At 35.3% G+C, this 25838-nt stretch overlaps 1 protein-coding gene across 1 annotated transcript in view; it reads left to right on the forward strand.

Moving 5' to 3' along the window:
* Positions 1-25838, forward strand: part of LOC306853255 (AF4/FMR2 family member 2-like) — a 209295-nt gene that overhangs the window by 105782 nt on the left and 77675 nt on the right. The window contains exons 4-7 of the mRNA XM_079390520.1: positions 13818-13862; positions 21229-21315; positions 22461-22494; positions 22714-22768. Coding sequence (XP_079246646.1) covers positions 13818-13862; positions 21229-21315; positions 22461-22494; positions 22714-22768 — 221 coding nt within the window. The remainder of the gene's footprint in view (positions 1-13817; positions 13863-21228; positions 21316-22460; positions 22495-22713; positions 22769-25838) is intronic.

The raw sequence follows: 25838 nt of genomic DNA on the forward strand, positions 1-25838 counted from the left end.
ATCATTTATTTATTTCAGTTTTCACATTGCCCATTTGTTTCGGTGTGTTGGACTAGTTAAATTCCTCTTTTGTTTAACTATTGAATTCTTACATTCTGAATTGTCCCGACCCTTATCTGGAGATGTGAGTGCAAATCCTTGAGTCAGCATACATTGTTCTAAATATATTTCTCACGATCAGGATTCACCCTGCGGGGCAGTAGATTTATTTTCAGTAGCTCTTTTTCATAACGTCCCCAAAGTATTGTTTTGTGAAATTGAACTGTGTCAGATTTAACAGCATCGAGTTCATCTTGATAGCAGCTCTTACGAGATGTTTCATCAAATAGCATGCTATCGTTATCATCTCAGTGCGCGTGATACTCTGATAGCATGTAATCTGCTAACCTATGGCAGCTCAGGCGCCTGTTCCAGCGTTATGGTGACGGGTCCCAAGGGTCACGGCGGAGAGCCCAGTCCTTGAGGCCGGCTGCGGTGCACACACACCTTCCCCAGGTCTCTGAGCTGATGTTTAGCCTCATGGCTAGTGTCAGGCTAAGCACTGGTGGCAGGGGATTGTGCGACGCTCAGTGGGAGGATGCCAAAGTGTCAACACACGTTAACATCCTGACTGCCACCTCACCGGCAACTTCCCAGCGCATGAGATCCAGTCAGGCCTGCTGAAGTGAGCAGCGGAGGCAGAGACGCACACACACACGCCACAGAGAGTTCACGCAAAGACCACAAAACAGCCCAAAGCAACATATCTGCAAGGTTATGGATGTGCTCTGAAAGCTTTCTCGAGCAAAGAAAAAAATAATAATCTGATGCCAGTGTTCTAAGTTTTCTTGGATCAGAAATAGCTTTAATAGCAAGGCTGTTTTATTTTTATTTATTTTTTTATTTTTTTTTAATTAGACAGCACTCTTATTGTACATGACCAAAGTTTATTTCATGTGTCTTAGTAGAGTTTTCTAAGACTAACAGTACTAAGTTTTAAGTATTAAACTTTGGCATGTAACTTTTGTGCTACAGATATGAATAAAACCTCAAATCCTGTGTTTTTGATCAAGTTATGGCTTTCTAATCCAGGGGTTTTCAAACTGGGCTTCAGGGACCATCAAGGTGGTCTAAATAAAATTTAGAAAGAAACAACACAAGACATTTTTTCTTTTTTTTTTGACTTTCAAAGTTAATGTTAAAATTTGTTAAAACTTATAATATTAAATATGTTAAAGACAATATTTTAAACACATTTAGTGTTTCATTCTACTTTCTAATAATCACAGTTATTATATTCTTTGGACAGCCAAGTTTAGCAGTAAGAAATTATTCAAAATCTGCATTTAGTTTTGTTAATTAATATAAATATAAAAATCTAAAAGTTTTAGAATAAGGTTCCATTTATTAACATTAGTTAATGTATTCAACTAACATGAACAATGCATTTATTACACTATTTATTAAACTTTGTTAATGTTAGTTTATGAAAATACAGTTGTTCATTGTTAGTTCACAGTGCATTAACTAATGTTAACAAACACAACTTGTGAATATAATAATGCATCAGTAAATGCTGAAATTAACATTAACTAAGATTAATAAATGCTGTAGAAGTATTGTTCATTCTTAGTTCGTTTACTAATGTTGTTAACTAATGTTAATAAATTTCAAATGAAATTTTAAATATTTCAAATGAATTTGCTTCATTTTAGCACAATATTAGACAATATTAGAAAAGTGTCCCTACACTTAGCAAACTTAGCATTTTCAACAAACGCTCAATACATTTAATTAGAATACTTAAACACTATAGGCTACTAGCAATCAAATGAATTCCGTATCAACAAAATTAAGTTTTGCTGTTCACAAGTTGCCGCTGAATTATTTATTTATTTATTTTATTCTCATAAGTGGCATAAATTTATTTACACTGCAGTTACAATTTATTTCAAAAGAGATGTTAATTTAATTATTTTATTATTATATTTATAAATATATAATTTATAATACATCATATGATATTATTATTATTAATTTTATTTATTCATTTTAATGGGTCATTGAATCACCGACTCATAAGATTCATTCAGAAGGTGGATTCTGTTTGTAACAAAACAGCACGATGATGCTCTGAGATGTGTGTGGCTGTGGTTTGTAACTATTTTCATTGGCAAAACAGGTCAAAAACAATATTGTGTTTAAAATGTAGCCCACAATATCACATATTTGTTTACTAAACTGTTGTGAACACCCCGTAAAAAGGACCTTGTAATGCCTCTGTTTGCATCACATAACCAGCTCTATATGTATAGACATAGCTGGCTTGGTGGCTCACGTGGTATGCAGAGCAATGCTGTTGCACCCTTGCAATACTGTATGCTAAAATAAATAAATGAAAAGTTAAACAAATTTAGAGCTTCATAGCTATGCACTAGCAACTACTCATAGCACTGTATGCTTCTAGCAGTGGTTTTGTGCAAGCAACCACTACTTATTTCTGTTAAGAAAATCTAAAAATCAAGTTCTCTTGTATCTGACAAGAGATTGTGACATGTTTGAGGAACTGTCCTTCTGTCACTCATATTCAGCAGAAGCGCTATGACGTGGTTTGCCGCTCTCTTGGCAGTTGCTCAATGGAAGACAAACTTGTGAAATGAGAGTGACATCCTTCCTGTTAGAGTTAAGAATTGGGTGAGAAGTGTGTTTACTTTGAATCGGTGGTGACTTACCAATCCGCCTTGACTGAAATCGCAAAGGAGGTGTGGAACACAGGTTAGATGTGTGAAAACCAGACCCTCGGAGTATGCGATACTGAAAACAGACACGTGTCTTCCAGCCAGGCACTGACGAGTGGATGGGAATGTTGACAAAGAATTAAAAAAATAATAATAAAAAAATAGCCAATTAGGAAGTCTTTAAGTTTAATAAACTGCCTGATAATGGAACTGCTGTGAAAAGCATATTTGTCAAAGGCCATGAGAAACTGAAGCAAAGCTGGAGAATTGCTGGAACAAGCACATTACGGAGCCAGTCGGCACCAGAATAGTCTCTGCATTTCTCTTTTCATTTTACTGAAGTAAAAAGGAATTTAAAAAGAAAAGAAAAAAAGCACTTAAATAAATGTAATAGCAGGAACACGTATTTGAGTTGACAGGACTGAATGCAGCAGGAAGCAGAGGCTTGCCTTTTAAGACAAGCTGATTTTTTGTCACATTGCATGCTTCATTCATTGACATGATTCTCAAAGGATTTGCTCATGGAGATGTGATTCATCTGTTGCCTCGCAAGCACTCTTTGGATTTAAAGATGACTAAATGTTGTTACGGGTGCTTTTCCATGTTTTTGCATTCAGTTTGACCTCTTCCATGTAAGTTTATCTCACATTTGAATGTAGATGGACCTTCTCGAAAGTCCACAAACTGGCTTATACGCTAACTGAATATTTGTTATTATCTTAGTGTTAACTAATTACATTATTTTGATTAAATGTTATATTTCGTAAGTGTTGGTACAAGTGCTTAATTACATTTATTTATTTGTTTGTTCGTTCCTTCATTCAAACTTTGTGATTGTTTATCCAGTGGCATCGATCTAACTAAAGATCTCTGTCAGTATGTGGATGTTGACCAAGAATTAAAACTAAAGTGTCCATGTGATTGTAGGTATTTTAACCATTATTTAAAAAATACAAAAAACAGTCAATCTGTCACAAAAAAAACAAAAAAAAAAAAAAAAAAAATATATATATATATATAATATGTATATGTGTGTATATACTGCAAAAATTCCTGAATAAGCCCCCCCCCCCACCCCCCATATTTTTTATTTATTTATTTATTTATTTATTACAACTACATGTTGGTTGCTCTTTATTGGTTGTACCACATGACTTTGATGTAAACAAAACGTTTTTCAGTTATTAAGTAGTGTAACTATTTATTTATTTATTTTAAAGTCTGTCAAACTACTGTACTTACTAATAATATGTTCTTTCCTAATGAATTAATTATTTTTAATACAATGCATATAGCAGCACTGAATAGTAGATGTTAAGGTGTCTACAAAAGGGAGACGCTAGCCCTCGTGGCCTAGCCAATGTGAAGGTGCCTCCTTAACAACTACATTTGGTCTGGTCACACTAAATTATGTATGATAAGACGGGTTGGAGCGAGGGCGAGAAGCCAGAGAGCGTGAACCAGCTTTCTTTTTCTCTCTCTCTGTCCGTCTTCTCAGCTCAAAGACTCCATTACACATGACAGATCAAAGACTCTCTGACAGGCTTCCAGAGACACACATCTCCATTTGCGTGGCAAACAAACCCACCTCTCAATTTTACCCCCTTCGTGTTTTATGTATTTTTAATTTTTTGCCTGATGGTCCCTTGCAGTCGTTGTCTTTTGCTACGTTCACACAGCAGCAGAATACAGTTGTCTGTCCTGTTTTATAGAGCCAAATGTGGTTGTGTTCACCAACAGTTTAGTTATGAACAAGAGTCACAACCAAATTCTCTGATGTCACTTAAAAAAATAAAATAAATCTGTTGATCGATATTTAATGGATTAATTCAACTAGACTCAAAAACTGTTTTGTTTTTTTTGCTTTGTCTTGTTTTGTTTTGTCTTGTCTTGTGTGTTGTCTTGTTTGTTTTGTGATTTTATTTTGTTCTGTCTTGTATTGTGTTGTCTTATGTTGTTTTTTTGTGTTTTGTATTGTTTGTTTTGTGTTCTGTGTTTTTGTTCTGTCTTGTCTTGTCTTGTGTTGTCTTGTTTGTTTGTTTGTTTTTGTTCTGTCTTGTCTTGTGTTGTCTTGTTTGTTTGTTTGTTTGTTTTTGTTCTGTCTTGTCTTGTGTTGTCTTGTTTGTTTTTGTTCTGTCTTGTCTTGTGTTGTCTTGTTTGTTTGTTTGTTTTTGGTCTGTCTTGTCTTGTGTTGTCTTGTTTGTTTGTTTGTTTGTTTTTGTTCTGTCTTGTCTTGTGTTGTCTTGTTTGTTTGTTTTTGGTCTGTCTTGTCTTGTGTTGTCTTGTTTGTTTGTTTGTTTTTGTTCTGTCTTGTCTTGTTTGTTTGTTTGTTTTTGTTCTGTCTTGTCTTGTGTTGTCTTGTTTGTTTTTGTTCTGTCTTGTCTTGTGTTGTCTTGTTTGTTTGTTTTTGGTCTGTCTTGTCTTGTCTTGTTTGTTTGTTTGTTTGTTTTTGTTCTGTCTTGTCTTGTGTTGTCTTGTTTGTTTGTTTGTTTGTTTTTGTTCTGTCTTGTCTTGTGTTGTCTTGTTTGTTTGTTTTTGGTCTGTCTTGTCTTGTGTTGTCTTGTTTGTTTGTTTGTTTTTGTTCTGTCTTGTCTTGTGTTGTCTTGTTTGTTTGTTTGTTTTTGTTCTGTCTTGTCTTGTGTTGTCTTGTTTGTTTTTGTTCTGTCTTGTCTTGTGTTGTCTTGTTTGTTTGTTTTTGGTCTGTCTTGTCTTGTGTTGTCTTGTTTGTTTGTTTTTGGTCTGTCTTGTCTTGTGTTGTCTTGTTTGTTTGTTTTTGTTCTGTCTTGTCTTGTGTTGTCTTGTTTGTTTGTTTGTTTGTTTTTGTTCTGTCTTGTCTTGTGTTGTCTTGTTTGTTTTTGGTCTGTCTTGTCTTGTGTTGTCTTGTTTGTTTGTTTTTGGTCTGTCTTGTCTTGTGTTGTCTTGTTTGTTTGTTTGTTTGTTTTTGTTCTGTCTTGTCTTGTGTTGTCTTGTTTGTTTGTTTGTTTGTTTTTGTTCTGTCTTGTCTTGTGTTGTCTTGTTTGTTTGTTTGTTTTTGGTCTGTCTTGTCTTGTGTTGTCTTGTTTGTTTGTTTGTTTGTTTTTGTTCTGTCTTGTCTTGTGTTGTCTTGTTTGTTTGTTTGTTTGTTTTTGTTCTGTCTTGTCTTGTGTTGTCTTGTTTGTTTGTTTTTGGTCTGTCTTGTCTTGTGTTGTCTTGTTTGTTTGTTTGTTTTTGTTCTGTCTTGTCTTGTGTTGTCTTGTTTGTTTGTTTGTTTGTTTTTGTTCTGTCTTGTCTTGTGTTGTCTTGTTTGTTTTTGTTCTGTCTTGTCTTGTGTTGTCTTGTTTGTTTGTTTTTGGTCTGTCTTGTCTTGTGTTGTCTTGTTTGTTTGTTTTTGGTCTGTCTTGTCTTGTGTTGTCTTGTTTGTTTGTTTGTTTTTGTTCTGTCTTGTCTTGTGTTGTCTTGTTTGTTTGTTTGTTTTTGTTCTGTCTTGTGTTGTCTTGTTTGTTTGTTTGTTTGTTTTTGGTCTGTCTTGTGTTGTGTTTTTTGTGTATTTTGTCTTGTTTGTTTTGTTTTTGTTTTGTCTTGTGTTTTCTTTTTTCGAGTGTGTTTTTGTTTTGTCTTTTGTTTGGTTTTGCGATTAATGTTATGGAAGCTGCCTTTTAGATATTTAGAAAGGAAAATTGGATTCGCTTTGTTTGTATGAATAGAAATTAAAGTTAATTAAATGATTCTACATCTGATTCCAATGAATGATTCAGGCTGCTTAATGTGTGTGTGTGTGTGTGTGTGTGTGTGTGTACCTGGTATTCCTTACATTATGAGGACCAAATGTCCCCTCAAGCATAGTAATACCAGTAAATTTTGACCTTGTGAGCACATTTTTTTGGTCCCTATGAGGAAAACTGCATGTGTTTGTTTCGTTATTTATTTATTTATTGTTACTTGTTTGTACTGGTACACTGACTGTGTGAAGGTAGCCTTTGAGACGGAGGGTGCTTTTAGAGCAAGGTTTGGTTCTCATGATTGTTGTGGATTTAATATTCCATTCTGCATGTCTCGGGAGCTCTTTTCCTGGCTGCCCTATGGTCTTTTGGATTTGCATATTGGACACCGGCCATTGCTTTTTCATTTGCCACATCTCCATTTGGCCTGCGCTCCATTTTCTGCGCTGTCCTGCATAGACATGTGCACCCAAATTGACTTGTTTCTCAGAGATTTTGTCTGTCGCTTCTTTTCGTATGACACAGTATGAAAATATCTGAACTTTTTCTCTCATCTCATCTGCCCACTCGTCCACATCGAGATATGAGTATTTTCACAGGGATGCGCATGCCACCACCCTCAGGTCTGTGTGCCTTTTCTATGTCATCCATCATCTGCCTTTCCTTGTTATTTCTCAATCCACTGTCAGGCGTTTAGACGGACTCAGCCTGTCTTTCAGCCTCTCTCATTTCACTTTTCAAATCTGCCTATTTACTCCCAGAGCCACTCTTCCACATCTTAAACGCTATTTGAGCTCGGCAGAGTGCTTCAGAGCAGTTCCCCACGTCAATACTAGGCTTTTTCCCCCCTCCCACCTTTAAGAAAAAGACTAATACATCATATCTGTTGCTGATGCACAGGCGCTCTCTGAACAGCTATTTCAGAGAAAAAACGCGCTCCTGACCCAGTAATTGTCACCGCGTTATTCCCGCGGATCCTCCGATAATTCAAAGGAATAAGTCTGCTCTCTGGCTGAAAAGATTCAGCAGTCGTGCAGAACGACGTGACTGACACCTCCTCCGTTCTCCACAGCCAAGCCGAAAAAAGAAATTTGCAGAAATTAGTGACACTTCCAGTGATCTCTGTATCTGCCAATTAAAAAGTTCTTTTTTTTTCCTGTAGGAAGACAGAAAGACATCATGCTAAATTTGTCCTGGAAAAAAAAAAGACACACTGGAGTGATTCACTGTGATTAAAGCTGGCAACACCGACTACATCACTCGTTTTTTTCACACTTTTCTTTGTTCCGTATGCATGAGAGATGCTTTAAAAACATGGGTTTGAAAGAGAAGTAGCTGCATCCAATTTTCACATTTGAATTTATTCAGACAAACAATCTTGTACTTTCATACGCACATTTAATATGTGCGTCTTGAGATGGAAAACTATACAAATTAACCAAATTTAGTCATTAAAAATGTCAGCAGCTGCACATTAAAAAATGATGATTAAAAATCATAATAAATATGAAAATTATGATACAAATATTCAGTGTCCATTATAGTGAACAATTGAGAAATTAATAGAAAAGATCAAACAAAAATACATCCATTTCTTTATTCATTACATTATGAATATTACTCATTTCATAGCAGTAGCATTTTATAATGTCGTATGTACAAAGATATTTCAGGTTAAAATATGTAATAATTAAAAAGCATACCTTATTGTATATTAATGCACATAATTCTTCTCTTTCACCAACATTATAATAATATCATATTATATACACCAAAAAAAATTGCTGCAATTAATTATAATAATTTTCAATTTGTTGAGATTACTTAAATATTCAACTTAACTAAACTAACGTTATCTAAACTTAAAATATTAAGTCAAGCACAAACGCTTCCTTTTTTAAAGTTGAAACAGCTCATTACTTATTCTAGTGTTGAATTTTAAGTTGTGATTCAACATGAAGTTGCTAACTAATAGCAAGAGTCATGATTTGCAGTGTAATGTAATATAATAGAATATAATACAGATATTTTGTATAATATTATATATTGTTGTTATATTACAATACTTTATATTGTAATATTTTCTTGATGTAAAACTCAAAAATATATTTATTCGAACACCAACAGGCAATAAAAATTTTTTTTTTCTTTTTTCAAATTACTCCATGGCTTTGCAATATTTGACTTTCCAATAATCTTAACTCAAGAAGCCTTTTTGATTCTCGATGGGATATTGCCAGTCGCACGTAAATCATTTGAAAACCCATTCAATCGCATTGTATCCGCAAGAACTGAGAGGTTCCCTGCTGAAGCGTGGAAATAAGATCGCAGCTGGACAGTCCCCTTTTCCCGTCATTTCCCTGAATACGGCGAGGGGATATGAGGTGTACGAGTGACTCTCTGTTTCTCTTTGGGCCTCTAAATATCCATATTACATGATTATAAAAGCAATTTGCCCTCCCCAAAGTCTCTCCCAAACACTTTTAACGTCCAGCCTCTTGCTCACGCACATTAAATTTTACTGTAACTTTTGCAAGCTTTCCAAATTGCTCTATTTTGGAGGAATTTCGATAAGATGGAGTGTAACGTTCAGCCGTACTTGAACAAAAATGAGACTTTCTCTATCATAAACAATTTAGCAGCGGGAAAGAGTCCTCCTTCATATCACTGACATTTTCTGTCAGGCCAGAGGCAATAAGAGCGAGCTTTGCATTCAGAGCGCCGCGCAAAGCACCTTTTAGTGTCACGACTGGAATGGAAATGGGGTTCACCACAGGTAACGGAGAAATGAACTCCCGTGTCAGAGGAATGGGCTCTCTATGCCACACTCTTAATATCAGAGCGGAGCAGGACAATGGCAGAGCAACATCTGATTAAAGCTGAGTTCCAACATTCCGTTTCTATGGGAACAGGATATTATGTGCCGGCCCTGAGCAAACAGGAAGTTTATGTCTGAGAGCTGTGTTTACAATGGCCTGAGTGACTCTGCTGGCCAGGGCGGCATCTTTAGGGATGTTGGGTGTATGGTGTTTTTTTTTGTTTTTTTTTTAAGGTTGAAAGAAGGTAGAGATAGAAAGTTTCTAGTTGGAGTTTATAGTAGTGTTGTGATGATACCAAAGTTTTAATAGCCAGTACCAATACCAGTAAAATTCCACAGTTCTCGCTAGCATAGCAAAACATTTTTTTTAATTTTTATTAAATTTTTTAACCTTCATAAAGCATTCAAAATCTGTATATGAATGGATGCTTTATAAAACAGTCATTACTTAATATTTTTCATGTAAAACGACTATCTGATCATCAATGTCTTATTAACGGGTGAATGAAAGTTTTAACTCATTTGGAATGAATGGAATTTTATTAAACTCTTTTGAATTAATTACGCATGATTGCTCAAAAACAGTCCAAATTTATGAAACCTACATTTTTTTTTATTCTAGCAAAACAACATAAATATTACTCTAAAAAAACGTATTAAATAAAATAAATGTTTTTGTAATTGTTTGTTTGTTTTTGTTTTTTTTTTGTGCATGAACTTTCACTTTTAGTTAAAAAGAAAATGCAATGTTTCGTCATTAGGTGTACAATTCCTGTTTATCAACAAATATGTTGATATGAAATATGTGAGATATGGGGATAACAGCTACATATATTCTGCAAAAGTATACATATATACACATCACATCAACATCACGAATATCAATCATTTTCAAATGTGTGTTTTATCATTACACATTTTAAAATTATTGATATTCGGGATGTTGCTTAATTGAATATCAGGAACAAACTCATCACAAATATACAGGGAATATTTTATATAAATCTGTCAGTTTTCTCTTTCAGACCAACAACTGTCGTTGAAGCAACAGTTTACAAAGATTATTGATGAGAAAGTTAGTTATGTTATTAAACTGTCAACATACTTATAGCTAGCTGCCCTATAATAACACATAAGTTTAATGTCACAGACATCTGAATGAAACTCTTATAGCTCTTGTATCTGCATATACAGCAGGAACAGCCTCATGCAATGCTCTGGCCAAGCGTTTGTGTGTGTGTGTGTGTGCATGTTTATGTGGTTTATGAGGACACAAATTTGTATAACGGCATGGGTATGACAGAGGTATTACAATATGAAGGTGGTTTATGAGGACACTGCCTATGTCCCCGTAATTCAAAAGGCTTAAAAACATACTAAATGTTTTTTTGAAAATCTAAAAATGCACAAAGTCTCCTGTGAGGGCTAAGTTTAGGTGTAGGGTTGGTGTAGGGCAATAATACACACAGTTTGTTCAGTATAAAAACCATTACGCCTATGGAGAGTCCCCATAAACCACTAAAACCAACGTGTGTGTGTGTGTGTGTGTGTGTGTGTGTGTGTGTGTTCATGAAATTTCTGGCCAGTGTGAGAGAATGTAAAGTAGATATTATTCAGATTATTGCCTGGACATGAATATGTAAACCTCTGCATTCAAAAGAGATTTGGAAGTGCTTAGAGCTTTATGTGTCCAATCTGTATTCATATGTCTTCATGTCAAAAAAATTAAATAAATCTTCAAAGATGAACTAGTTAATTCTAGAGAAAATCTAACATCTATGATTTACTGTGCAATGAATTTGCAATTATAATCACTCTTTTGGTCTCTTATGTTGTGCCAATTGCAGTCTATTAGTCAACAGGGGCCTTGCTAGCCCTTAATTAGTATTCTCAGCTTCTGTCTTTTAAGTGTCGGAGAATCATTGTGGTTACATGCTTACTCACTGACATTTCTATGCCTTATGATGCTCAGATGCAAGCTGGTGATTACCAAATTCCCAGCCTGCGTTTGAGAAGCGTTGGCGTGAGAACTGTGTGCCTCCATTATCCAAGAGGGTCCTCTTCTGAGACACTCCATTATGATGTCATCTCGCAACTAATCAATCTTCAGAGGTGTGCTGTGGGACTTTCGTTTGAGAATTTCAGCTCTGACAGGAAGCATTTCGCTCTGTATCAAAACCCAATGAGCTGCTGCTTTCTAAGATAACTCGCTTAGGACAAACACCTTGCCTGTCCCAGACTGAACCTGATCACTCCCATTATGCCAGTTCATTGAGCCCACATTTATTATGCACTTAAAAAATATTTTAGCTGCTATATTTCCTCTTGTCTATTTAAAATAAAATATTTAAAGGAGTCATATGACGTTGCTAAAAATAACATAATTTTGTGTATTTGGTGTAATGCAACGCGTTTATGAGGTTTAAGGTTTAAAAAAACACATTATTTTCCACATACTGTACATTATTGTTGCTCCTCTATGGTCTGCCTTTCTGAAACGTGTAAATTTTTACAAAGATCATCATTCTGAGAAGCAAGGCGTGCTCTGATTGGCCAGCTACCCAGTGCGTTGTGATTGGCCGAATACCTCAAGCGTGAGATGGAAATGTCACGCCCCTCACCATATTGTGATGCGTGGCCCGGCGCGACAACACAACAACAATAAAACCCATTATAAACGAGGCATTTGTTGGGGACATAATTACTGATTATAATGACTTATACTGTCTTTTTATGCATCGTTGCATCACGCCGCGTAAACATTACCATGTCTGCATTTGTGATCGGAGAAACGACAAACAACAAGCACTGTACACAGCTCAAAACTCACGTTTGAATCATCAGTGGCAAATTCTTTAAATATGAAAACATACTTACAGGCTGTGAGTCAGAAGCACCAGACTGTCCTTGCAAAGTTGGAATTGCCCCACTTTATAGAAACAGCCTTTGAGCACGCCAGCATTGTAGACTACTCTTCCAGGTTCAGGAAATAGTCCTCTGTAAAATGCGCTGCACACACGCTAATATTTGGGTTGAACTGTTCTGGAACAATGTTGTAAATACAACTTAACCACTGATTTCTAGTTGTGTCCTCTTTTGGAAGCCCAAACTAAGTACTTTCGCGTTCACAACGAAACACAGCGTCTCCAGGACACGGCGCCGGCGGCAGCAACAACACTACAGCGAGAATAATAGTTCCACCTTCTTTCTTTGCGTGAACATTTGGGCGGTGTTTTGCAAATCTGCATGTGGGGGGCATGTTTAAATGAGCTGTTTTAGGAGGGCGTGGTTGAGTCTTAACTTTTATAAAGAATATCTCTTTGGTTTTGAGACTTTAGTTTTTGCAACTTCAGGGATCTTATCTATGCACAAACAGCTTCAAACACTCCAAAGAGAAAGGAAAACTTCATCATATGATCAACACATCATGATCGCTTTAATAGATAATTTGTATTTATTTATTTATTTATTTATTTATGCATTGCTTAGGCATTCACCCTTCAGATACCAAATTTTATTATACATTATATATTTTGACATTTTTTTTTATTATTATTATTATTGGCTGTAACATCAAAGCCAGCTTGTTATTTTTCTGGTCTCTGATTTTCTGATTTTGTTTTCTAATCATATATATATGCAAATATGCAATATATGTAACTTTATAAAATGATTTTGATTTGCACAATCATTAAAATAATTATTATGTCATTTTTGCAACAATGTATTCCAGTTTGATTTTATGCTGGAAAGAGTTTCTTGTAATAAAATTGTTTTATTTTATTTAATTTTATTAATATTTAATTAAAATAATTATAATAATTATAAAAATAATAATTGTTGTTATTTTTATAATTCTAAAAATAATATTTTTTTTTTATTAAATGCACTGTTTAAATAGAAATGTATATTAAATACATGTATTATTTTATTTAATTTTATTAATATTTCATAAAAAATTATTAAAATAATGTATTTTATGAAATGCATTGTTTAAATACAAACGCATATAAAATGCATTTATTATTTTATTTGATTAATATTTAATTAAACACAATAAAAAAATAAGTTAATTTTTAATCAAATACATTGTTTAAATACATATGTATATTAAATACATTTAGTTTTTTTATTTTATGTATTTGATTTTATTAATATTTAATTAAAAATAATTATTTTTATGAAATATGTTTAAATACAAATGCATATTAAATATATGTATTATTTTATTTTATTTTATATTATTTTTAATATACATTAGTTAAGTCAGCAATGCCAAGCTGCCTGTCAATTGTGTGTCGAGTCACCTAAGCACATGCAAATAAGTTACTTATGAGCTTGAATTTTTATTTACAACGCTGCCTTTGCTAGAAGTCAGTGTATGTAGACAGCAAGGCAGTGCGCTTGGCTTTTCTGAAAGTTGTAGGTGACCTTTAATTATATGTTCCCACAAAAGTGAATAATTTACAAAACCTTGTTTTTTGGTCTTTTGTTACAGCTTTTCTTCTTTATCTCTCTCTCTCTTGCTTTCACACGTTCATTGTAACCTTTTTAATGAGAGATTTCTTATCCATTTCTCCACAGGTCAGCCTGCCCAACGACTCCAATTGTGTGGAGGAAATTCTGCGGGTGAGTTGGATTGACTCTCTTTCTCTCCAGCACGCTAATTATTCCTGGTCACCTGCTCAACGCTGTTTTACACACAATGGCACTTCACTGTCATGAGAATAAGGGTTCGTTTTTAAAGAGAAGCCCCATTACATTAGGACTGATGGGTCTGTTGTTCCAGAATTTGTTCATACAGACTGAGAGCAGTGAAAAGAAACCCGTCATGTTTCACATTGTTTTAAATGAAACCCTCACAATGTTTATTGTATTAATAGCTTTCAAAATCATGATATTTCATTTGTTTCCAGCTGCATCTGATTGTGTTTTTTTGTTTTTTTAACAGAATGTTTACATTCTTGTTAGTACTACATTTTGTATAATTAGCCTAGAATGTCTTTATGATGCATAAATGTGTCATTCATGCTAGTTCTTCATACTCGAGTGCGTATTTTATACATTAAGAAATGACATGTGCAATGATGCATTCTGAAAATATCCTTTATATACATTCTAAAATTATAATGTAATCTTGTACCTTTTTTTTTTTTTATAAATAGCTGTACCCAGTTACTTAAATAATACAAACATATCATTCATACTCATGGCTTTAAAGAGTATAATACATTATAGAACATGTTATCACATAGCATCTATCTATCTATCTATCTATCTATCTATCTATCTATCTATCTATCTATCTATCTATCTATCTATCTATCTATCTATCTATCTGTCTATCTGTCTGTCTGTCTGCGTGTCTGTCTGTCTGTCTGTCTGTCTGTCTGCGTGTCTGTCTGCCTGTCTGTCTGCGTGTCTGTCTGTCTGTCTGTCTGTCTGTCTGCCTGTCTGTCTGCGTGTCTGTCTGTCTGTCTGTCTGCGTGTCTGTCTGTCTGTCTGCGTGTCTGCCTGTCTGTCTGCGTGTCTGCCTGTCTGTCTGCGTGTCTGTCTGTCTGTCTGCCTGTCTGTCTGTCTGTCTGTCTGTCTGCGTGTCTGTCTGTCTGTCTGCCTGTCTGTCTGTCTGTCTGCGTGTCTGTCTGTCTGTCTGCGTGTCTGTCTGTCTGTGTGTCTGTCAGTCTGTCTGTCTGCCTGTCTGTCTGCGTGTCTGACTGTCTGTCTGCCTGTCTGTCTGCGTGTCTGTCTGTCTGTCTGTCTGCGTGTCTGTCTGTCTGCGTGTCTGTCTGCCTGTCTGTCTGCGTGTCTGTCTGTCTGCCTGTCTGTCTGCGTGTCTGCCTGTCTGTCTGCGTGTCTGTCTGTCTGCGTGTCTGTCTGTCTGTCTGTCTGCGTGTCTGTCTGTCTGCGTGTCTGTCTGTCTGTCTGTCTGCGTGTCTGTCTGTCTGCGTGTCTGTCTGCCTGTCTGTCTGCGTGTCTGTCTGTCTGTCTGCCTGTCTGTCTGTCTGTCTGCCTGTCTGTCTGTCTGTCTGTCTGCGTGTCTGTCTGTCTGTCTGTCTGCGTGTCTGTCTGTCTGTCTGTCTGCGTGTCTGTCTGTCTGTGTGTCTGTCAGTCTGTCTGTCTGCCTGTCTGTCTGCGTGTCTGACTGTCTGTCTGCCTGTCTGTCTGCGTGTCTGACTGTCTGTCTGCCTGTCTGTCTGCCTGTCTGTCTGTCTGTCTGTCTGTCTGTCTGCCTGTCTGTCTGCGTGTCTGTCTGTCTGTCTGCCTGTCTGTCTGCGTGTCTGTCTGTCTGCGTGTCTGTCTGTCTGTGTGTGTGTCTGTCTGTCTGTCTGTCTATCTATCTATCAGCTCATAATATGATAAAATTTAGAGAGACAACAGCATAAATGCAAAACAAACACAAATCAAAAAATGCAATTTGCTGTTGATCTTTGTGTTTTAATGTTGTAGTGCTTTACATTTTAAGGTTGAGTCTGTAAAGGTGTATTGTGAATGCATTTATACATTTATGGTGTTACGCATTAAGCTCCTCAAACATCTTTTTTTTTTGTGATGTTAAGATGTGCGCCACATATATCAGTGTAAGTGAGGCACAGTCAACTGACTCTGTTCGCACATCTTGTATTCTGTCAGTGAGGGCAGAGGCAGAACATGTTGCCAGGGCAACCCAGAGTACATCTGTCTGCTGAAGTGCATGGTGGGATTGCTCAGAGGAACCACTGTATCCCTCACACTTGAGCGGTGCTGATGTTGACTCAAATGTGACTCATGAATGAGGACGTGTTTTGCTTCAGTCTCTAAGGATTCAATCCACATCCCGCCGTATTCATGATGTGGGAAAATCCACTGATGAATCTTAGTGAGGTCATAATGAATAATTGCTAGCTAACAGAAAGGAATCAAAATAACATATTTTAAATTTTCAACGAGTCATCAGTAATTGTCTCATTGAATGTTAGTCTTTTTTTTGTTTGTTTACTGATGAGAACTTTTGGTCAGACTTATTTTAAGGTCCAATTCTCACTATTAACAAACAATTAACTATGATTTTGCCCAATTAACTCTTAATTTGCTGCTTATTAATAATTATTAAGGTAGTTGTTAAGTTTAGGTATTTGGTAGGATTAGGAATGTAGAATATGGTCATGCAGAATATGTGCTTTATAATAAACAGACAATATGTTAATAATAAGCATGCTACTAGTTAATTTATAATTGTCCCCTGTACTAAAGTGTTACTGAACTTTTGTAACCTAGTGAACTAAATTACAACAAATAAATAAATAAATAGTCTGACGGCATTTATTGGCTCTGATATAAAGCTATCTATACTTAGGATAGTTATTGCCCTATGTTTGATTTCAGCTAATATTTGTCATATTAATTTAGTTTAAAATAAATAACTAAAACTGATAAAACTACTATTAAAAGTGACAAAAACACAGAACAAGATTGCTAAAATTTGTAAATAAAATTAAAATAAAAATGGGGGGAAAAACAGTAACACTTTAGTATAGCGACCAATTCTCACTATTAACTAGTTGCTTATTAACATGCCTATTATTAACATATTGACTGTTTATTATATTTATAAAGCACATTTTCTGCATGGCCATATTCTACATTCCTATTCTTACCCAATACCTGAACTTAACAACCAAATATTAATAAGCAGAACATTAGGAGTTTATTGAGCTGTAGTTAATAGTTTGTTAATAGCAAGAATCTGACCTTAAAATAGTTCAATTCAACATATTAATAAAACTATAATAGTATCTAAGTGATTCTAAAATACTGCTAGGAACATTTACAATGTATTCATTGGAATTAGAAGTACAAATGTCACTTGACAAAAATTACTTCATGAGCTGCTTCAGTTTATACACTGTAAAAAATATACCTTGCCAGGTGACCTAAAATGTGTTTTATGCATTCTAAGTGAACTATTTTTATTCCAAAAAAATAAAAAGTGGCTTGATGCAACAGAATATTGCTGTCAAAATCTAAATATTACTTGTCAAAGAGCTAGAAACGGGCCAGGATGGTCGACTTGTCGATTAGGGAGGTTGAGAAGTTTATTTATTCAGATTTTTGTTTTAGCTTTAATATTTTTGGCAGCAGCACTTTAAAGGTAATGCATTCAGAGAGGAGGGTGGGATGTTATCATGCTGAGAGCGTGTGCTGCTTCAGTGTGTCAGCACGGTAAACTCTCTGAGAGAAGTCACATCTCCAAATCCAGCTTCTTTAAAGCAGCACCCCTGCAGCCATCAAAGCACCACCTTTTTAACAAGCCCAACGCATTCAACAATACATTTCAAGACTTTAAACAACCTGCCATGAGCAATGTTCCTGTTATTGTGCATAACAAAAGTCTGTGTTTCTGTTTGAGCTGTGATAGATTTGTGCAACAAAAGATTACAGGTATATAGTTTATATATTTGTTGAATATATGTCATTTACTCAATTATCGGGCAGAGCAGTTTACACTGGTTGTTTTAATGTAAAGTTATGCACACATGTAGAAAGATGTTTATTTTTTTTGTTCAGTGTTGTGTTTTAAGGCATATAAACTTTAAAGCAGTTCAAAAATAGTCCAGTTTTTAAGAATGCATATTGAGACCGCTACACTTCTCTTTAAGAAAAAAAAAGAAGAAAACAAATCTTTCTAGAGATAATTTTTTTTTTTTTTTATGTGCAATTTTGCATATCCCTACAAAGAAGGTCCTTTAGCTTAAAAATGCATTACAGTTCAAGTAAGGACCAGTCAAGATCAGTATAAGGATTTATTTATTTATTTATTCATTTTTTTGTTTGTTTTCCTAATACTTATGGTTATTTTTGTATTTTTAATTATTTATACATTAGTTATTTTTAATTTAAATGATTAATTCTGTAATACTTACCAAAGCTGCATGTATGTGATCGAAAATGCTGTAATATGTGTACAGTAAGTAGTACAATTTTAAATAACTGTTTTTTATTTTCAAATATAATAATAATAATAATAATATTTCATTACTGTGATGGTAAAGCTGAATTCTCAGCAACCATTGCTCTATGCTTCTATCAGAAGTTGCATTATTATTATTATTATTGTTGTTGTTGTTGTTATTACTCACTGACCCCAATTTTTTAAACCGTAGTGTGTCATGCATTTAGTGCAAACGCTGCATCAAAGCCCATTTCCTATGTATCTCCTATTCTCAAAGATGAAGAAATGAAGTGATTCTCCATTGAGAGAAAGGCTAAGCCATCAACTCATTTTCCAAACAGCAGAAAATCCTGATCCAGGCTCATGCACATATTCCCATTACATAACTTAAGGGTCATAAAACATCTAGAACAGAGCCAGGTTGAGCAGATTTACAGCTTTAGTGGGATGCAGCTGGATGTTGAGAATATATTCATGATCATGATGATAATAATAGCCAGATTAAAATCATTGTTTTTATGTTAGTGGTTTATGTTTTTATATGTAAACAATTTAAACGTTATACTGTGAGTTAATGTAGTTTGTGTTCAACTGGCAGATTCTGAGCGGATCATGAATATTTAGCAGCGTGTCACTTGACTGTGAGGCATGTGCAAATCAGATGAGAGCATGCAGGGGACTCTTTAAAGGGTTAGTTCATCCCAAAATTAAAATGATGTCCTTAATTACTTACCATCATGTGGTTCCAAACCCGTAAGACCTTCGTTCATCTTCGGAACACAAATTAAGATATTTTTAATGAAATCGGAGCGATATCTGATCCTCCATAGACAGCAACACAACTGAAATGTTCCCAGGTCCAGAAACGTAGTAAATACTTCGGTAAAACAGTCCATGTGACATCAGTGGCTCAACTTCAGTTTTGCAACGCTACGAGAATACTTTTTTTTGCGCAAAGAAAACAAAAATAACATAATTTACTCAACCATTCTTCTCCCCGAGTTACATCTTCCGCCATTTTATATGTATATGTATATTGTTTCTTTCATATATATATTAATATATGATATAAATGTATATATGTGAACGCTGGACCACAAAACCAGTCTTAAGTCACTGGGGTATGTTTGTAGCAATAGCCAAAAATACACTGCATGGGTCAAAATGATCGATTTTTCTTTTATGCCAAAAATCATTAGGATATTAAGTAAAGATAATGTTCCATGAAGATATATAGTAAATTTCTTACCGTAAATATATCAAAACTTTTTTTTTTAATTTTTGATTAGTAACATGCATTGCTAAGAACTTCATTTGGACAACTTTAAAGGTGATTTTCTCAATATTTAGATTTTTTTGCACCCTCAGATTCCAGATTTTCAAATAGTTGTATCTCGGCCAAATATTGTCCTATCATAACAAACCATAGATCAACAGAAAGCTTATTTATTCAACTTTCAGATGATGTATAAATCTCAATTTAGAAAAATTGACACTTAAGACTGGTTTTGTGGTCCAGGGTCACACACACACACACACACAATTATTATTATTTTTTTATTATTATTTTTTTTTTTTAAACAATTCACCTAAAAAATATCTGAAAATATACTCACTTTAAGATGTTTCAAGATGTAGATGAGTTTGTTTTTTCATAAGAACAGATTTGGAGAAATTTATCATTACATCACTTGCTCAGCAGTGGTTCCTCTGCAGTGAATGGGTGCCGTCAGAATGAGAATCAAAAAGGTGATAAAAACATCACAGTAATCCACACCACTCCGGTCCGTCAAATAGCTAATCTCTTGTAAAGTGAAAAAGTTGTGTTTTGTACGAAACAAATCTGTGACTGTCCCATTGTCTGCATAGTAAATTGCACTGTTGTGTTATGAAGACGAACAAAGCTTTTATGGGTTTGGAATGACATGGGGGTAAGTGATTAATGACCAAATTTTCATTTTGGGGTGGAGTATCCCTTTAATGGATTTGTTTCAAACACACAACTTTTTCACTTTACAAGACATTAGCTATTTGACGCACTGTGGATTACTGTGATGTTTTTATCAGCTGTTTGGACTCTCATTCTGACGGCACCCATTCACTGCAGAGGATCCATTGGTGAGCAAGTGATGAAATGCTAAATATCTCCAAATCTCTTCAGATGAAGAATAACTTTTTTTTTTTTTTTTTTTGCGTGAACTATTCCTTTAAGCATAACTTAAACACTTCTTGATGCCACTGTATCATTGCGAATGAAGATAAAGGACCATCAAAAACAAGGGTAAAGGAAAATGCATACCTCATATTTAGTATGTAATACGAATGTAGCAGTTTACTACCATTTTTAAGTACACTAAAGGTTGTTGGAACACAATATTTCCCATCTGAACACAGATATGTGTGGGATGTATAGCTGAGCTGTCCGAGAAGCGTAAGAGTAAACAGTCTCTGATCCGGCCTGATCGTGTTTGGATAACCTTGTTTGGCTCCAGGAGCAACGCTCCGTTGCTTTTAATAAATTTCATTTGCAACTCAAAGCTTCCACCGCTATGCCTCGCTCCCACTGAAGCTCGGAGAAATGAATGGATTTTGTGTGCATTTTTCTGGAATGTAATAACACAGGTTTTCTTGGGAGAGAGTGTACCGGAGATTTCACAGTATTCCTGCGTGTGATGTTTTTAGGCAAGATGGCAGTTCACTTGAAAGAAAGTTTAATAAATAAGCTCTCTTCTGAGGGATTATCTGTGATTGTTTGCCATCGTCATTTTCAGTGTCGCTTCTGATAATTGAACAAGATGTTTATTTATGTACTTCTGCTCTTAGAATACCTTCATCACTTTCCCCACCGGATACATGTTGATAACTGATCAAATTGTGTGACTTGTGTTATTTATTTTCATAAAGCTGCTCATTGCTCTCTTCGCTTCTGCAGCTCTGATTATGTTTAGCCTTGAATTTGAATCTTTGCTCAGATGTTGCTGATTAATTTGAACAGCAAGCACATAATCTATCAATCTCATATCTGTCTGTGTTATTATCATAACTATTATTGTGTTATCGTTGTAGGAGATGACCCACTCTTGGCCTCCACCTCTCACTGCCATCCACACACCAGGCAAAGCTGAACAAACCAAGTTTCCAATCCCTTCAAAGGTGGGCTGCTTCTCTTTCTTTCTCCCTCTGTGCCTTTGAACTATTTATACTAAATGGACTTCATCAACATTACAGTGCATTAGTCAACATTACGGAGTTAATACTTCGATAACATTTAGCGGTAACAGTTTATTTTAAGGTGTCCTCGTTACACATTACATGTACTTACTATTATAATAAATATAAATTATGCATAAATACATGCAAGCAGCCCTTAGCCAATCCCTAACCATATAGTAAACACATGTAGTTAATTAATAGTATTACTCAGTACTTAAATGCATAATTACACTGTAACAAGGGCTACATCATTTATAGTTTAACCCTTTAGCTTTATCAGTCATTGTTTATTTTCCTCATTTAATACTCTTTGGTGTTTTTTTCTATGCCTTCACACACTCTTTATCTTTGTTCTTGATTTTTCTGAGCAGATTTTGGGCTCTTGTCATAACGTCTGTTTATCACTCTTCACTGGATGTCATTTGACAGACATCCTAAGATAAGAAATGTCATTAGCATGATGTCAACATTGATTTACCTCTCAGCTGCTTGAGGCAATGCGTGACCCATGTTACTTCTGATATTTATGTAACTGTAGCCAGTTATTCTCCTGTCTATTAGATAACAGGTTAAACAGTTTAATCACATTTACAGTATGCTTCAAAAATAATACTACAGAGTTTTAGAATGATATTTTAAATTGAAATAACAAGCCTGCTAAAAACCATTGTGCGAGTAAGTACTGGACTTTCCACTCAAGTTCCCTTCAAATCCCATGATGCTCTTTTCTCTCGGCTGTGGTGTCCGCTATTTGTCTCTTAATATGACATGGTCTGAATCTCATGAGTTGGCTTGGATGACATGTTAATAATACGCTGACTCTGTAATGGTGGCATCTTTGGGCGCAGACATCTCTCCTCCGCTCCGGCTCAAGTGTGATTTGTGTGCCTGCTCTAATTGTATTAGTGTAAAATCAATTAAAGCTATCAGCAGAACTATTTCCCATCTGTAGCTGCTCCATGTGAGTTAATGCACAGAATGTATTTTTGTTTGCAGTCGGATGTTGTTATGTTAGATTATGTATTTTTGTTTTTGTAATGTTGAAATTTCAATATATAATTTTTTTTATTATTATTATTTTGCAGGATTCCCAGCATGTGACCTCAGGATACAATGGGAGTAAGGAACATTTTGCTTCTTCATGTCACATTTTAGCTCATGCCAAATTCAACATCAAGCAGTGCTGAGAAAATAAAAGCAATACAATTCTGATTTCCAATGAAAGAATATCATGCAATGCTGTGTTATTGACACATTGTATTCTGTGCCAGATTGCTGGTATATGGACGTGTGCAGTCAAACCTGTTCTCTAATGTTTCCATGAAATTCTTTTCACAGAACGCTGCAATGTTTCCAGTAACAAGCCTGCAACCAAGTCGGTACCACAGAAGTCGTGAGTATTCATTTGATGAATTATTTGAGGGAGTACCCCTAGGCGGTAGAATGAGAGAGAGAGAATGTTCATTGCCTTAGCTTTGTTCCTGTGTAAAACAGTTCCCAGTGAGGCACGTCTGGTCAATTCCCAGCTGAGGGAAAAAGGCAGTCTTCACCAGCAAACATTACAATTGGTGGTCCTTCACTTTAACCCTTTCCTAGACTTCCTCTGACATATTGTTTAGGCATCTTAAGAGGCTATTTATGTTAATAGAAAAACACTTCTGGTAAGTAAAACTGTAATGCTTAAAGGAACTTTGATTATCAAACAAAGAGTTTGGAGATTAATCAAATAATTAATGAATGTTATTTTTACATTCAAATAATCACTGTATTAGCAATGTTACATTTACATTTATTCATTTAGCTGACGCTTTTATCCAAAGCGACTTACAATTGCTATATATGTCAGAGGTCGCACGCCTCTGGAGCAACTAGGGGTTAAGTGTCTTGCTCAGGGACACATTGGTGTCTCACAGTGGATTCGAACCCGGGTCTCTCGCACCAAAGGCATGCGTCTTATCCACTGCGCCATCACCACCCAATGTTGGTTAATTTTATGTTTTTTTTTTTGAGAATTAAGTTTGCAGCTCTGCAAAAATATTAGGTATTTTGTCTTGTTTCCAGAAATATCCTAAAAACAAAAATTAAATTACTTGAGAAGGAAAATGCCATCATAACTTATCTATATAAATTTATGTTGCTTTGTTAATTACCATAAATCTAACAAAATAATACACTGCAAAAAATGTTTTTCTTCCTTAGATTATTTGTCTTGGTTCAAGCCAAAATATCTAAAAAGAATCTTAAATCAAGAAGGATTTTCTAGACAAGTAAAATGTATTGGTTTCAGAAAAAAACTAATCAAAATTAAGTGAGTTTTTGCTTAGATCAAACAAAATAATCTGCCAATGGGGTAAGCAAAATAATCTTATTTCAAAGATTATTTTTCTTACCCCACTGGCAGATTATTTAGCTTGTTTCAGTAATATTTTTTATTTGTCTAGAAAATCCTTCTTGTTTTAAGATTTTTTGATATTTTAGGAAGAAAGGCATTTGTGCAGTGTATTACCTGTTCATTTAGGAGTTTAGTGAGGTTTATAATTTAAGCAAAACATATAATATATATTAAATAATATTTTTTCTTTTTTCCACATTTTTTCCTTTCTGTTAGTGAATATTTATGACACTTGATTTCCCATTGTAATCCCACTCTTTTCTATAACATTTCTTCTAACATTATATTTACCGTTTACTGTAGCAGCATATAACAGCCTGATGCAAAACTTGTGCTTTTTGATAGCTATTTTGTTGATAGCAGAACTAAGAAAAAGTGTATAGCAACCTGGCAGTTGTTTGCCATAATTTTTAAGTATATTTCATATATTTTTCTTTTACTTTGTTTCTTATTAGCAGCCAAATTTAGGTCAGCATGTTTCTGAACAGCTATGACAAAGTCATACAAATGAAAGTGTGGCAGAGAGTGTGTGTCAGTTTGGAGAGGCAGCGATGGGGTGACACTGCAAACAATAGCTGGAGGAATGCTGCATTGTTTACTCGTGGAAGCCACTTAAAGGCTGCAGTTATCTGCTGATCTGGCCCCAGTCTCTGATATGTAATTTTCTCTTCATTCCTGAGACCCAGAGCAAGCCTTGAGGGCCGCTCTTCGTGTTTACTGCATGTCGTTCGCATATCCCACTGTCTTCTTACACTGCTCCATTATTCCTTTGCTGCTGCTCAGAATCACTCCGCCTGTATTCATCTCAATTATGTGCCAGATATTTGAAAGGTCTTAAATTATTTAACCAGTCCAAATGTTTAGGGATACTGGCTTTGTCCTCGAGAGCTGAGTGCATGAACTTAGGCTGAAAGTTTGAAGGCAGAAACGAATATCAGGAAATATCATGCTGACAGAAATGTTACATGATATTGAACGGACTTTGCATTGCTGAATGTCAAAGAGGGACGACGAATGCGAGAACTGGTCTGTCGCCTGTGTGCCATAGGTCTAAGCACGAAATGCTTTAATCAACACAATCACGAATGAGAATTTTTTTCAGTCAAGTCCAAATGTATTTAATTGACAGTACTTAAACCTAAAAATGATTCGCTGAATCGTTCACTCACCCCTGTATCTTTCCAAACCGGTATGAGTTTCTTTCTTCTGCTGAGCACAGTAGTAGATATTTTGAAGAGTGTGGGTAACTAAATAGTTGCTGGTTCCTAATGACTTCCATAATATTTCATAATATTGAGGTCAATGGGGACCAGCAACTGTTTGGTTACCAACATTCTATGTAACAAAATGGGAACCAGCAACTGTTGACTTCCATAAAAGTTTTGTAACCAAACAGTTGTTGGTCCCCATTGACTTGCATAGTATTTCAGGCCAATGGGGTTTGGTTACCAACATTCAATGGAACAAAATTGGGTTGCTGGTCCCCACTGACCTTCAAACTATGAAATATTATGGAAGTCAATTGGGACCAGCAACTGTTTTGTTACCAACATTCTATGGATGTCAACAGCTGCTGCTCCCTATTGGCTTCCATAATATTTCATAGTATGGAGGACAGTGGGGACCATTAACAGCTTGGGTAATCACATTTTATGGAAGAAAATGGGGACCAACAACTATTGACTTCCATAGAATGTTGGTAATCAAACAGTTTGCTGGTCCCCATTGACCAACATATGGAATACTACTATAGAGGTCAATGGGGACCAGCAAGTGTTTTATAATATGGAGGTCAATGGGGACAAGAACATGTTGACTTCCACAAAATGTTGGTAACCAAACAGTTGTTGGTTCTTATTGACTTCCATAGAATTTCATACTACAGAGGTCAATGGGATTTGCATCTGTTTGGTTACTAACTTTCTTCAAAATAGCTTATTTTGTGTTCAGCAGAAGAAAGAAACTGTCCCTTTAAATTACATCCACTTATGGATTCACACGTGAGCTTTATAATATTGTTGAATTGCTTCTAGATGTTGACATTATGTAACACTTTTCAGTAAGTGTTGTT

The sequence above is a fragment of the Barbus barbus genome (assembly GCF_936440315.1).
Source record: "Barbus barbus genome assembly, chromosome: 33".
Taxonomy (NCBI): domain Eukaryota; kingdom Metazoa; phylum Chordata; class Actinopteri; order Cypriniformes; family Cyprinidae; genus Barbus; species Barbus barbus.